This window comes from Dunckerocampus dactyliophorus, chromosome 2 (genome assembly GCF_027744805.1).
Source record: "Dunckerocampus dactyliophorus isolate RoL2022-P2 chromosome 2, RoL_Ddac_1.1, whole genome shotgun sequence".
NCBI lineage: Eukaryota > Metazoa > Chordata > Actinopteri > Syngnathiformes > Syngnathidae > Dunckerocampus > Dunckerocampus dactyliophorus.
In genome coordinates this window covers 20908870-20924554 of record NC_072820.1, presented here as the reverse complement: position 1 = coordinate 20924554, position 15685 = coordinate 20908870, and the positions used below count along the sequence as shown (strand labels likewise).

Sequence of the window (15685 nt, the reverse complement as noted above, 5' to 3'; positions counted from 1 at the left end):
TGCTCATCTTCTTGTTCAGCATGTGCGTGATTCACATGCGGAATGATGAACCGTCAAGCTCATGCTGGAAATGATGACGCTGCAGCTGCACTGAATGCCTTTAAATCAGGAAACAATAACCATTTGTCACCTTTTTATTGCGTAATCGGCACATGCTAAATTAAATGAGATTGGGTTTTTTTTATAAATTAAATAAATTATCTGAGATGTTGAATTGTGTAAGTTGAAACATGCGATGTACTGCTTTGTAAATTGTTTTGCATATTCGAAAAAAAACAATCCATTACGATTACCATAGAATGAAAACAAGCATTTAAGAATTGTTATTAGTTGTTCGTATTAATTATTCGTTAAAACTGACAAAATGTAAAGTTTACTTAGTTCGTTATTACAGTTTTTATTGTATACGTATTGCGTTACAGTGTCCATCCATCCATTTTGTCTGTCGCTTATCCTCACTATGCCGGAGCCTATCCCAGCGGACTTCGGTACACTCTGGAATGGTCGCCAACAAAATCGCAGGCATTACAATGTATTGAATTTAAAGAAACAATGAGTTGAGAGTGTAGCTGCAATGATGCAAAAGAGACGTTGCACTAAACTCAACAAGCTTTAGGGGGCAGCACTCAGAGGAAACCTGCCCACGTAACCCTCGCACCGGAAGTAAATAATCTGGCTTCCCGCGCTGCTACGTTCTTTCAAAAAAAGGCACTTATGCGATTATTTAACGGCATGGACGAGCTTTATTTGGACAACATCGACGAATTTGTCAATGACCACGATACGATCGTAAGGACGGTTTTATTGGCTTTGGTGTCACGTTTAGAGTGAGCTTTTTAACCAACATCTGAGGCACGTTTGCGTCGCCGTGTTTATCTGCCGACACACATTTTAAAACCTGCCTTTTTATAGCATATGCCCACACAGTTCCATTCTTACATGAAAAAATGTTGTTTTTTTACTTAAAAGTGGTTCCATGTGGTATTTTGATGAATTCGTCTTTTGTTGTATGTTTTAAATGGCATTGAAATACTAAGAAAACGATCTTCCACGTCAACCATGCATCAGTTACTGCCCAGCAACCGCTGTTTTGTTCTGAATAAAACTGTTGTTGGACCCGGATACTTTCGTTTAGTGGGACCGAACGTTACCAACATAAAGCCTTTCCCCATTTCTGCCATGCGACTTGGTTATTGTACAGCCATATTGCAAGATTACATACTGTACATGTTTTTCTAATGAACAGGTGACATACAAATGGCTGAGTCTTACTCTTGGAGTCCATGTCAACACAGCAAAACAGTGAGTTACTTTTCTTTGCCCTATTTGTATTAGAATTAGTCCACATGATCATATAATTGCTGATCAAGTTAAAACCTGACTTTTCATTTCATTATGATTGTTTTCTTAATTTTTTTTAGCACAAAAATGCAGCAACACCTGCTCAATTTTGAGTCATTAATCAAATATCTTCTTTACAGAATGCTCTTTCACTACTTGGACCACAAGAGGAAGGAAAGCTCCGCTCAGCTCCACGCTACATACTTGGTGTCAGGAAAGTGTGTGGACAACGGTCACACGGTGAGCAACAGCTCAAAATCGACTAATGTTTAATTTGTACGGTTAAAGTATTGTTTCCCTATTAGAGTCACAAGGTGTCTTTGGTGCGTGAGGACCAGCTGGAAGGTGCATTCATTAATTCCCTTATTTTTGTGATCTGGCTTCAGTACAGTAAATTCTTAAATTGGGTGTTTCATGTTGCAGATTTTAAGTCCAAGATGAGTTTGATCGTTAGCGTTCACGTGTACAGTGTCCAGAAAGCTTTGCTGAAAGACAGCGGCCCGCTCTACGCCGTCGACTACGATGCCGTCAAAGACAATCTGCTCAACTGCAGCAAGTAAGTTGAAATCATCTCAAGGAGTCATGTAGAATTGCACAATGTTGGCATTTTTCAAAGGGGATTTTAGTCAGACCTCGGTTTTTGAACCCCCCGGTTTTTCTATGATTTGTTTTTAAAAGAAAGTTTTTGCCAAGATTTTGCCCCGGTTCTCATACACTGTCAAGGTTATCGTACAATATGGCACTTTTAAAACTTTTACCCCTTGGTATGTTGAATCTTGTGGTATTAATACAGATGTGGGCAACCTACTCTTACATTATACTACTACATTGCTTGTTTATCCTCCCTCTCTGCTCCTTGTTATCTTCACAAGACCCTTCAATAAAGGTACACATTATTTAAAATGTTTATTTATCCATTTAATCTCTCATTCATAATTATTTGACATTCTTTTCTGCATTATAATAATAATACTAATAATAATAAGATACATCTTATTATTATTATTATTATTATTATTATTATTACTAATAATAAGATACATCTTATTATTATTATTATTATTATTATTATTATTATCATCTATTTTTGGTTAATATTCTGTTTACCTTGAACGGATTAATTGAATTTACCTTGCTTCCTGTGAGAAAATTGTATGTTTTTGTTTTTGTCGGACCTTTTGGAACAAATTAATAACAAAAACCGAGGTACCACTGAATATGGGAATTCATGGCACTAACATTGCAGGTTAGTCTTGAATGGTCACCGTTGGCCCTCTGCTTGCAGGTACAGTGCAATCCGATGTTCCGGCGCTGTGCCCATGTCCTCACTGGAGCTGCATCAGGCGCGGGCGACACAGGGAGAACCTCCACCACAGCCAGAGAGCAAAAAGCCTTCCACCAACGGTGAGGCTAAAGTGACTTCCAAAATGCCTGCCAAACCAACCAAAGGCATCATGGGAATGTTCGCTAGCAAAGGAACTGCGGCTAAGAGCCAAGATGGCAGCGAAGAGGTGAAGTTGGAGCCTCAGGAGGAAGTGGCTGAGGTTTGTGTCCGTATTTCTAATAGTGCAGCCATTGCATTGAATGAACACTTTTGTCTTTTTTAGGTTGACTTGCCTAAAAACAAAGTGTCTGCAAAGTCCAATCCCATGGTGAACTTCTTTGGGAATCAAAGCACAAGTCAGTCACGACCATCTCAAATAAATGTAGTTTTCTCACAAAATACCATGATGCAATATTTTATATTCGCTCTTTCAGAGAAACAAGACACAAAGGTGGAGAAGGAGGAGGATGAAGAAGCTCCATTGTCATCTTTAGTTGAGCAGCAAAGCTCAAGTTTGCAGCGTGAAAAGAAGCAAGATACTGTCACAGTGGAACCTCCAAAGCACGCCAAGAAAGACTCAAGGTTTGTGTTCATGTACATGAAGGAATGTATTACCTCTGACCACTCAACATTTGACATATACAATTTTTTGACACTTCTTCAGGTATACAAGCTGATGAGATTACCGTAAGTTTGCTTCACAAGGGTGTTATATGGTGTGATTGTTGTCTTTCTTTACTCTTCCAGAAGCAAAACGAAGCGACTGGAGAGTTCTGATAGTCAGGAGGAGAAGATGGATAAGAAGAAGAGACGAAGGATCAAGATGTCTGCGCCTGACAGCAGCGACGAAGACAGTAATTATTTTTTACTCATCACTTCTAATTTGACTCAGGTCCCAACAATTCTAGACATCACCTGCCTGACTTGTGTCATCAACATTCTTGTCGTTGTTGGGCCATGCTCTTCTACACCACTCCTGTAGGTGGTGATAGGTGCACAAAGTGAGCTAGCTTTTTTTCCACCACAGTGCTACCTGCTGGATGTGGTGCGTCACTACTCGGTGTCTCCAATGCAAGCGGACTGTAACAGCAAAAAAAAAATGTAAAAATAACCTTTACCCAGATCTGCACCAGAATGTAATATTTTGGCTAGAGATGTTTGCTATTGGACCCCGTCTTTCGCCTGAAGTCAGCTGGGATAGGCTCCAGCATACCTGCGACCCTAGTGAGGATAAGCGGCATAGAAGATGGATGATGGATAGATGTTTGCTATTGGCTGTTTTACCGACATCCCGATATTGTCCAGCACTTAATTTGATACCGATATAAGCAGCTGCTCTTCCCTCAAACTAATGTCATATAATGAACACATTGGGCTTCGTTTACTGTTTTACAAATAAAAACTTTGTGCAAAATAAGACAAATACTGCAATATGCAATACAAGGTATAGAAAAAGTGACATATTTATTTTAAGCAAAATAGTCATTAAAAAAAAAACATGACCAAAAGTCAACCATTATAACATGACGTCCGACAGTCAACAGCAACAATACAATTTGCAAAGCTGCATATTTTTTTGTAGCACAAGCATCTGTATAAGAACAAAGTAAAGTGCAATGTATTAAACTCTGGACTAATACAGGGCGGCATGGCTTGGTGGTCTCCCAACCTGAAGGGTGTAGGTTCGATCCTCCGTCCTCACATAATCATGTCCAAGTATCCTTGGGCAACATACTGAACCCCCAGTTGCTCCTGATGCTGCGTCATCAGATGTGCTAACAGTGTCAAAGCGCTTTGAGTGCCTCGGAGGTAGAAACGCGCCATACAGGTGAAAGACCGTTTGCCAAATTATTAAACTGGTTATCGGTTACTTCTTACTCTGGTATTAGCTGGGTGACTTTTTTTTCAGTACCACAGATCGCTTATTATTTTGCTGCACAGCAGACCTGCTGAGCTAGCACAACCATTACATGATCCGATGTCCCATTTTTATGACAATTTTAATTATTAGCAATAATATAATATTGGTAATATTATCAATATCAATATTATTGGTCATACCTAAGCTTGGCCTATGCCCCTCTAGGACTTTTTTTTTTCTCCAAAGTGTGTTTTTTTGTTTTTTGTTTTTTTGCATGATCCTGCGATTAAATCTTTCCGTCTGTCTTGGCACATGCAGTCATTCCAGATTCTCCACAGCCGACAGAAGCTAGAGAAGCATCACCAACTCCCACCAAGGAGCTCCAACCTATTCCACATGTAAATATGACAACTTTGATGCCATAATACTTTGTATTTCTGATGAACCGAGTGAGTGAGTCATCTTATGTATGCATCATTACAGCCGGGAGACTCTCAGACGAAGATACGCAAGCGGAGACGTGTCCTCAAATCTAGAACCTTTGTGGATGACGAAGGCTGCATCGGTAAATTCAAATCTTAACTTTCTAATGTTCAATTTTCACTAGGGATGCATCGATCCATATTTTTTCACTTGGGATCTAATCCGGATACATTAACTTAGATATTTTCCGATACCAGAGCTCTGTTTCTTTTTACTGTAATACGCAACCCCGCTAAAATAATATCAGCAAATGTAGCTGTCTCCACACATGCAGTGCTGCACGCACACACACACACACACACACACACACACAAGTACTCAGCCTGACGAATTCACGGCTTCACAGACATTTGGACAACACAGAATTTTTAACAACGTACATAATCGTCACTACATTATCATTATTGTTTTGATATGAGGCACTAATAAACTCCTTTCTACAGGTAAGTATGATATTGTAGCGACCTGGAAGTTTTGTGTAGTGTTAAGAGTTTGTGACGTCTGACTGTTTTGTGTAGTTTTGAACACTTCAGGTGGAGCGCGTGTGTGTGGTGAGAGTGAGGAGGATTGCTGCAGTGCATGTGCAGAGACAGCTATGTTTGCTGATACTCTTTAGGCTACGCTTGCTCATATTCTTCTAGCTGCGTTTTCTGACAACATTAAAGCACCGATGTGGCTCATGGATCGGAAATCTCCACAGGTGTCGTTGGCCATTTCCAATACGTGAATTACACTGGTATTGGAACCCGATACCGATACTGGATGGAATCGGCCCCGTCCTTAATTTTCAATGCATGTAGTTGTCTTTCGTCATTGTGTTCACGATTGCCGGAAATTTTTCAAGTTGACGTCTCCACAGTGACGGAGAAAGGCTACGAAAGCGAGTCATACTCTGAAAATGAAGATGCCACCCCTGCTGCCTCCAAACAAGCAACTACAAACCCAGTCCGAGCAAAAGCGCCGGCGAGCAGCAAAGACAGCGAGAAGAAAAATCCGAAGAAAATGTCTGCTAATGGCAGCAAAGGAACTAAACAGGCATCCATTATGGGATTTTTCCAGAAGAAATGACTGACACCTTGCTAAACACACTCTCTCTCACACACACACACACACACACACACCCCACACCTTCCGGTGCCTCCAAAGCAGCTGCTCAATAAACACTGATAGAAAATGCTTTTTAATTTGCAGTATCTTCTTTTAGCAATAACAACAGTGACTGGATTGTATTTACACAACATAATTGACTTCTTTTAATGTTCATTGTCATTAAAATTACAACCTGAAGGCAGATTGATGCCATTTATGGTCAAAGTTGTCTCTCTGACATGTATGCAACCTTTTTGAGCCCAAGATCTCTGGTCTACAGCCCCCCACTCTGGATATGCATGCCTACAAAAAATATATCTACAATACAATATATTTATATATATATATTGTGTATATGTTTTTAAATTATATATTTATTTTGTAGAAAGGTTTTTAAGTAAACTAAAAAGTGATGTTGACATTTCAGCTTTTTCTCATTGGTCCTTGTGCTCTATTTTTACAATTTTTGCAGTTTTTAAAATTTTGTTTCTGCAGTGATGCAATGACAAATGAGCCCTCGTCCGCAGATGGCCCCTGGGCCACACTTTGACCACCCCTACTTTTGTAGATCTTAATTGGGCTTGTGGCGTCGGCTCTATGAGCAAACTGCAACTCTGGCTTGTTGGCTCAGTGTCATGGGACCACACGGTGGCCGAGTGGTTGGCATGTTGGCCACACAATTCAATTCAAGATTTTTATTGTCATAAGCACAGTAAAACAGGTAATTATGCTATGCAATCAAATTCTTGTTCTCTTCATTCTCCCAAAAAAGAAACAAAACACAAGAAAATGAATAACATAAGAAACATCAATACCAATAAATTAAACAAGAATAGAAGAGACACGAATACAAATGAATAAATAACTAAATAAACACAGTCAGCAGATTGGAATCGAATCACTACAAAAGTCAGCTGGGATAGGCCTACCCCTGTGACCCTCCTGAAGATAAGCAGCATAAAAAATAGATGGATGCATGGGCTCAGTGTCGTGGGCGAGCGATGGTGGAAGAGGGGCTGTGTTACAACAGTCAGTCGTAACAAGCCATGTTTTTTGGAGGTGCACATTTAAATCACAATGTGGGGGGAACTATGGCATATGGCAGGGGTCTGTGCTCTGTGAGTGCTTTTTTATTTTTTTTTTAAATATTCTCACGATTGACCAACAAAGTCCAAAAGATTGACAAGTGGCTCACGATCGATGGGTTGGTCACCCCCGATGTAAAGTATGAAACTGTAACCGTGAAATAGCTGCGAGGATTACGAATGTGCAACCATCTTAGTAAAAATGTACATTTTGACAGTTCTTGTTTTGTGTTGTTTCTTTAGACCAGCTGGTGCCAGGCCTATAGAAGCACTGGCTCTTTATTTCCTGCTTTGTATGCACCAATCAGACAAATATTGTAGATGGTGATTTTGCTCATGATAACCACCAAAGGTCTTTGGGGTGCATTGGCTCGACCCTGTGAGCTCACACCTCAGCGCCACACCCTCTTGGCGAGCACACAAGTGGGCCGGTAGAACTGGTCTTTCTCATAAGCCAGACAACACTGACTGACGAGGGAGATGATCTCCTCAGCTGGGCGTGGTTAAAGAAATAATGTGTGTGGAGGCTCATGGACTTTTTTTTTTTTGTGGTTTGTCCCAGCTGGAGCTGCCATTGCAGACACTCACAAAAGACAGCTGAGTCACACCCTGTGGAAAGATCCTCTTTGCAGTGTAACAATAGCTCTAGTGTTCCTGATATTCCAATTCTCTGCCACTCTGTGGATCTTGCTTCATCCCATGCAAAAAAAAACATTTTTAGAAGAACAATAAAGACTCATTTCACAAATACAACAGCCTAGAAAAATGATTTTATTGTGTCAAACATTGTGTTTTACACAAACAGGCGAGATTAGAAATGTTATTATGCTAACTGGAATAAAATGAACTTGTGATGAGATTTCTCGTTTGGAGAAAACCTGTGTCATGAAAACAGGTCAGCCAGAAGCCAATCAGACTGTGAACTATGGCCTCGCTACTATGAATGATAATACAGTAATATGGAAGTGGCAGTGTGCAAGACATTATTGGAACTGCACATTAAGTGCTTTAGGCACACCTTGCAATCCAACCTACCTTGGTGTTCATAGCGTCAGCAAATGACATGTGGCTTATTTTTCCATCAGAGTTGAACAGCATTTGATCATTTTTACTTAAGATCAATCTACGAAGATGTTCAGACTTGTCTACACCCTTATCATCGAGCGGTTCCATTGACGCTCATTGTATTTGGCTCAGCGCCAACTTTCAAGTACTGGCAATCACCGGTTCCGTTTCTAACACATTTCATACGTAGAACAGATCAGTGTTGACAATTTAGTGACATGGACGTAGTGACATTAAGAGTGCGCATTTAAGTGTTTCTTGCGTCATGCATTTATTCAGTAATTAAATACAAGCGATCAACAAAAACGAAGTGTCCGCCGAGCAGGGGAGCGGGAGTGAGCTCCACCTACGTAACGCTATGCAATGCACATCTGAAAGTTCTAAATAAAAAAAAAAAAAAAATTCACAATGCAACCTAGCCCTTGACCAACATAGTCAAGAAGGCAGAGCGTGGGCACTCTCGGCTTCCGGGCAAAACATGCATAGGTGTCCAAAGTGTGGGGCAAGGGCAACAAAAACGCAGCAAAAGTGGAAAAATAGAGCAAAAAGGCATAATGTAACTAGAAAAAGATGAAATTGTGATAATAACTAATAAAAACACAGATTTGTATTTAAATATATGTATAATGTTGTTTTTATTATAAATTGTTTATTTTTAAAGAGTATATAAATATCAAAGGACAGCTGGACAGCCCTGACGTAAATAGACAAAGACAAATAGACGAGAAAAAGTAAACAATAAACAGTTTTATTTGGTCTAAAAAAATGTTGGCAACATTTTGGAGCGTCAATTTGTGGGACAATAAACATTTCAAAACGCACCTGCATTTTTTTGTCACTGGGGTTAAATAAAAAAGCTTCTTTGTCCAGTCATATTTTTTCATTGTTAACATTGTCATGTTAAAATCTTGTTTCGTCTTGCTCTTTTGGACCCAATCTCGTGCATCATCTCGTCTCGTGAGTTGGGACGCACACACGTTAGTGACTTGGAACATCTTTGTAGTAACTGTATCATATCTTAACTTGCATCATATGGAGGGCTGTTTATAATATTTTAGCTAATTGAAAATGTTGGAAGCAGCTCTCAGTATAACAGACATCATATCTACATCACTGGCCGCACAGTGGTCTAGTGGTTAGCACGTTGGCCAACACAGTAACAGCTTGGAGATCGGGAAGACCTGGGTTCGATTCTCCTCCTGAGCATTTCTGTGTGGAGTTTGCATGTTCTCCCTGTGTGCGCGTGGGTTTTCTCCGGGTACTAAATTGCCATAGGTGTGAATGGTTGTTTGTCTATATGTGCCCTGCGATTGGCTGCCGACCAGTCCAGGGTGTACCCCGCCTGTCGCCCGAAGTCAGCTGGGATAGGCTCCAGCATGCCCCCGCGACCCTAATGAGGAAGAAGCGGTATAGAAAATGGATGGATGGATATCTACATCACTGCAAACTACAACCACAATATTAAACAGTGTTATCATTATTAATTTACAGGGTGTCCCTAAACTCTGGACATAAAATATCCATACATAATGCACATACATTAAGCTAAAAAGTTTAATTTAATTAATAATTGATAAAAATACAAGAATTACGTATTTATTATTATATTGTGAATTTATCAAATAAACATAAAAAATAACATTTTAATGAATTATATATATATATATATATATATATATATATATATATATATATATATATATATAGTAATTTAACAATATATATTAAAAATAAATAAAAAAAATAAGAAATTAAATAAAAATAAGAAAATATTTATTTATATTTACTACATTATTTATGTTGTACACAACTCACAAAAAGACAATCAGCTTTTGGGTAATGTTCACGCTACAGTGATAGTCTCCCATGAAAGTAGGGCATTTAAGTAGAAACATGCAACAGTGATTTCCCTAATCTGAGAACAATTTCATGAAAGAAAAGCCAACAACAGTGGTGGGTTACCGCAACAAAAAATGTCACTGTCTCAATAACCTGTCATGTGTGCTAGAGCATCAATTGCAGTTTGACAATGACGTCTCATGCTGTTCAGAAGTTACTGGTAACTTATTGTCTAATGAGGCATGGCATCCCACGCTTCCTGAAGTGCGGTCCTCCTCCAGGTACGCATCCCGCCGAGCCCACTCCGCTGTGATTGGTCACACTCCCAAGCGCTCCCGAGGACTTCCGGACAGCTGCCGAGCCCCTTTTGTCTGATTGCTTACACAAAATAAACACAGTTAGGACACTGATAAATTGTTACTTACAGCTTGCTCTTCTGACTCTTCAACACGACCAAGTAACGTTGGAAAGCCATTTGACTTCAGCAACATTTTGGTGAATAGTCCAGCTTCGTATTGGCCCATGTTCATAAAACAGTCCTGTGTGAAATGCCGTTGACAGATGAGCATGGGAGTCAGCAACTCCAACCACTTCCGCCTGATGCTTTCCTCCTTAGGCACACCTGAACAAACATTTCCTGGGAGCCATTACTCGACGTGCTAACACCATGAACACAGCGAAGCAGAGCGGGGGTGCTGGGCATGCCTATATAAGGGAGTCCGGGTTGATTGGACGTCAATGGAACTCGAAGTTTAAAAAAACTGTAAAACACGATGCAAAACTGCTTTCAGGTCTCACTTCCAAATGCCCAAACCTCATTATCTGACGCATTGGCATCGTTTAACACGATTCTGTTACAATATTGTAACAGAATTTATAGGTCAGAAAAGGGGGAAAAGCATACTAGGTCCCTTTTAGCATCTCCAATATCACTGCCGGCCATCATTTCTGCTCAAAATGAATCAACTTTCATCAGAGAACACTGAGGCCCACTGGTCCCTCGTCCAGCGCAAATGCTCGCTGACCCATGCGAGACAATGACACCTGTGCAGTGGGCAGTGCCCTTGAAGATCGTCTAGCACGCAGACCATGCAGATGGAAACCGTTTCCAATGTTCTGATGTAACACTTGTTTGCTTCCTTTAAATGTGGCTGAACTTGAGTGGCTACAACATTAAGTGCATGTGCAATGGGAAGTATGTTGGTTAGCTACTTGATAGGGCCAAAATATCAGAAACATATTTTAGTATAGTTGTACACCACTGCAAACGACTCTACAACCATAACAATAATAAACACATCATCTATATTCTCTAATTATTTAGTCCCTCCTATTGTACAAGAGTACCTAATGCTGTGGCTATCATGAACATTATTCTTGTATGTATCTGTTGTCTATTATTGGGATGTAATGTGAGTTCATTTTAAAGAACGTTGCATGATTTATGTGATTTATGAGGACCACAACAACACAAGCGTCGAATGACGTCACCGCGCTCCACATCCACAAGGTTGGGCGGGGCTAGGTGGCGGCCAGGCGGCTCATCCCCCGGTGTCATGGCGTCCTAACAGCATCGGACTGAATGAGAGCAAAAACAAGCCTTTTTGTCTCCGAGGCCCGACACGCTATCGTCCTTCCCACAAGCCCACGTCGCGACCGAGGGGCTCGGCCTCGCTTTTCGTCACCCACGGCCGCCCTCCGGGAGCCCGAATACACTTGACTTTCAGCGTTAAATCTCCCGACGTGAACGGTGGAAGATGGCCGACCCGGCGGAGTGCACCATCAAAGTGATGTGCCGTTTCAGGCCGCTCAACAGCTCCGAGGTGACCAGAGGAGACAGATACATTCCCAAGTTCCAAGGGGAAGACACTGTTGTCATCTCGGTGAGTGAGATGTCATCCATAACGCTTTGTTGCCGACTTGATTGAGGCCCCTGGGGCTCTGTCGGCAGTACGCCATTTTTGATTGTCTTGTGGCTACGGTAGTTAGCGCCTTTAGCTTGTTAGCTGACGTTAGCAAGGCTTGACCCTCTCAAGCTGGCCGACAGGAAGAGGCTAATGGCGCCTCATGAGCTGCCTGTGGGATTTAATGAGTATAATTCGCTATCATAGCCGACGGCTGCTCTTAATAGCCCGGTTTAGAGTTCCTGCTGGACGGCTGTGTCACCAAATGTCAGCCATCGCCAGTAGCCGGGCCACGGCTGTCATTCAGCAAAGCCGAAACACTGGCACCGCATACATGTTAGCAGGGTTAGCATGCTACAGACGTTAAACACATTTATTGACAATTAAATCGTAAGTGATTGTTCATATGTTGAAGTGCAGATGCCAATCTGTTTACATGGGTGAGCGTTGGTTTGATTGTGGCTAACAGACACTGGGCTACCTGCTAGTTTAGCCAGCCTTGGCTAGCTGCCCTGTTTTGTTTTTTAATCAAATATTAAATTAGCTACACGGCTCGCCACATAACCATCATTTTCTTTTGACTTAAATCATATATCAACATTGGATTGTTTGTGTACCAAGTGTAGCCTGGGAAAAATCACTGGTGGTGATGGTAAAATGATGAAAATATTAACTGTGACGTCTCTGCAATTGTCTTTTACAAAAGTCCCCTGTCACAGTCAAACATATGTTTACCACTACAATACAGAATTTATAGCCTCAAAGATGCATTTTAGGTTACAGTCCAAAAGAATGGCGCTGTCTTTGACGTGATATTTGGCTTTATATGATGATTATTTACAGTAGTTGTTCATGACAATACAAATATGACAGTTAATGAGGTGTCATACCAAAATTTGGCGGTACTTGATGCTTTGTGATCATCAGTTCTTGTATTATTATTGCCACACTAAATTTCAGCCAGGGTTCTCACCCCTGCACCGATATACAGTATGTGGAAAGACTGATTGTTCCATCCATTTTCAGTAGGCTTTGTCCCCACTAGGATTACGGGTGGGCTGGAGCCTATCCCATCTGACTTTCTGTGAGAGCTGGAGTACACCCGACACACATTCCCACTCACATTCACGACAATGGATAATTTTGAGTCTCAAATTAGCATAACATGCATGTTTTTGGGACGTGGGAGGAAGCCGGAGTACCCGGAGAGACCCCACGCAAACACGAGGGCAACATAACATGCAAACTCCATACAAATGTTCCAACAGAGATTGAAACCTGGATTTTTGGACTGTGAGGCACTGCTGGCAGATGGAAGTACCTAACCTTCTGAGTGGTTCTATAAAATGGTGGTTAAACATTAGGCCTTGAATGCTCTTTGTGGACTTTGGTGCTTTGTAAAATGCACACCTTTTGAAAACGCAGCTTCATAACTAGGGGTGTAACGGTTCACATGGATGTATTGAACCGTTTCGGTTTTGCATGTTCGGTTCGGTCCACTTGCGTACCGTTTCGGTTATATTTATGCTATTTTTCTCATTAGATTTATTACTAGAGTGATCTAAGCGCTTCACGCGGAACTGAAGTCCTGGGCGAATTTCCGCAGTGTCAGGTACTACTGACTGAGGGGGAAGAACACTAGTAGCTTGCAGAATGACAAATAGCATCATGGCAAATGCAAGTGAGAAGCCTGAACTGGAAGACCCTCCCATCTCACTACGATCTCCTGTTTGGGAACACTTTGGCTTCCCTGTTAAAATTATGGATGGACAAAGGTTAGATAAATCCAAAGTTGTGTGTCGACATTGTTCCACGGATATCGGGTATGCTGCAGGAAACATGTCTAACATGTTCGCGCACTTAAAACGGCATCATCCGGCAGTGAGTGTTACATCTACAAGAAAGAAAATCAGCTTAGTACAAGCACCGATAACTTCAGCATATAAACAACCTCTAGCAAGCAACACTGACCGGGCCAAAGCAGTAACACATGGTGTTGGAGTTTTTATAGCCACGAGATTACATCCATATTCAGTTGTTGAGTGCGCTGGCGTTAAGTACAGTCATGGAAAAAATGATTAGACCACGTTCATTTTAATGCCTGTTACAACTAAAGGTACCTTTTGGTTTGGACAAATATAACAATGACAACAAAAATAGCTCATAAGAATGAAATTGTTTGGCAGTACAATGCTATAGCTATTCATGTAAGAACTTAAGTGATTTTGGATATTATCAAGAAAACCATTGATGTTGCTAGATATCGGCTTTTAAATTAAACTCTTATGAGCTATATTTGGTATCATCATTATATTTGTCCAAACAAATGTACCAGGCATTAAAATGGATAAATAATCTGAAGAACAAGGGTGGTCTAATCATTTTTTCCATGACTGTATATGATTAAAGTTCTTGAACCTCGCTAGGTAATACCATCACGGCCTCACTTTAGCCAGAAAGTTATACCAGCACTTTATGAAAAAGCTAAAAGTGACGTCTTCAACGAGCTATCACATGTGTCAGCTATTGCACTTACAACAGATGGTTGGGCTTCACGCGCAACAGAGAGCTATTTAACTGTAACCGTCCATTACATTTGGCAGTTTGTTTTATTATTATTTTTGTATTAAAAAAAAAAAGAGTTAGCATTTTTTAAAAGCATTTTAGGTCATTTTTTTCTGCTTTTTTTTCTGCTTTTTTTTTTTTTTTTTACAAAAATTAACCGAACCGAGCACTTAAAGAAACTGGACCTAACTGAAATTACACTTAGTGTACTGTTACACACCTATTCATAACACGCAATCGTCATGGTGCTTCATGCTTTGAATGTGTCGATTAAAAAAAAACAAATGTTTCCTGGCCTCTGTAAAGCAATGTAATTGTACGTCGAATAAATCACTATATTGATGAACAGAGGCCAAAATGTGGGGGGAAATGTGCGTTTTTAAAAAACAAAACAAAACCGTGTTCGTGTGGACATAAAAAAAAAACAGTATTTAAAAAAAACAAAACAGGTGAATCACAGAAACCGCTCATAGTGTCTGATGCTAAGCAGTAAATACTTTGACTTAGGGGGTATACTGTGAAAGTGGCTCAACAAACCCGGGCTTTGTGCTTAAGATGCAGATCAACAAAACCTAGGTTCCCTAGCTTACCACATACTCAGCTTTGTAGTCCAATAACCATCAGCATTGTAGTCCAATAACAGCAACTTACCCCCCACTTGGTCTCGTAAGTCCAGTTCTGGTCAGAATTCCGTGATGAAGAACGTAGTTCCACTTGTTGCTGGGGACAATTAAGTAAAGACTTTGGCTTCTCAAAACAATATGCGTATGTGCCGAGCGTTTTGTGAGGTTTGTGTTTTTGAGAAGGCATTTTTATGATGCAGATGTTTTAATCTTTTAGAAGCCAAACTCTTTACTTAATTGTCCGTAGCAACTAAGCGGAACTATGTTCTTCATCACAGAAATCTGACCAGAACTGGACTTAGGAGGACGTAGCTGTTATTGGACGACAATGCTGATGGATATGTCATACAACTTCATGTCAAAAAAATCCAAATTATCCCTTTAAGTCAACACTGGTTATTATACAATCTATACCCTGCTAGTCTTTTCATTTATCAGTGCTGAACATTGCACTACTTTGACATATTAACACTTACCCATTTGAAATATCAATAAATATGATCAAC

The 15685-nt window shown here is 40.5% G+C and overlaps 2 protein-coding genes across 3 annotated transcripts in view; both read left to right on the top strand.

Annotated features, from left to right (window-relative positions):
• The first annotated feature begins 663 nt into the window (after positions 1-663).
• pold3 (polymerase (DNA-directed), delta 3, accessory subunit) lies at positions 664-6193 on the top strand. Of its 2 annotated transcripts, none has more exons than XM_054767345.1 (12): positions 664-789; positions 1247-1302; positions 1482-1581; positions 1647-1686; positions 1765-1897; positions 2627-2852; positions 2949-3021; positions 3100-3247; positions 3413-3519; positions 4845-4924; positions 5010-5091; positions 5869-6193. In XM_054767345.1, the coding sequence occupies exons 1-12, from the start codon at positions 715-717 to the stop codon at positions 6075-6077; spliced, it is 1329 nt and encodes a 442-aa protein (XP_054623320.1). In that variant the 5' UTR covers positions 664-714; the 3' UTR covers positions 6078-6193. The 2 variants fall into 2 exon arrangements, with proteins under 2 accessions (XP_054623320.1, XP_054623318.1); XM_054767343.1 differs by having other exon boundaries at positions 2627-2885.
• Positions 6194-11607: 5414 nt separating this feature from the next.
• The window catches only part of LOC129177357 (kinesin-1 heavy chain), a 31959-nt gene continuing 27881 nt past the window's right edge, over positions 11608-15685 (top strand). Inside the window, exon 1 of the mRNA XM_054768413.1 lies at positions 11608-11970. Coding sequence (XP_054624388.1) covers positions 11845-11970 — 126 coding nt within the window. The 5' untranslated portion in view covers positions 11608-11844. The remainder of the gene's footprint in view (positions 11971-15685) is intronic.

What these genes read in the sequence shown, in the direction of transcription:
- pold3 (XM_054767343.1), top strand. Translation starts at nt 715, where the DNA reads ATGCGATTATTTAACGGCATGGACGAGCTTTATTTGGACAACATCGAC. An exon ending in CACGCCAAGAAAGACTCAAG is followed by an intron (nt 3,248 to 3,412) that starts GTTTGTGTTCAT and finishes TTACTCTTCCAG; the next exon opens with AAGCAAAACGAAGCGACTGG. An exon ending in GGATGACGAAGGCTGCATCG is followed by an intron (nt 5,092 to 5,868) that starts GTAAATTCAAAT and finishes ACGTCTCCACAG; the next exon opens with TGACGGAGAAAGGCTACGAA.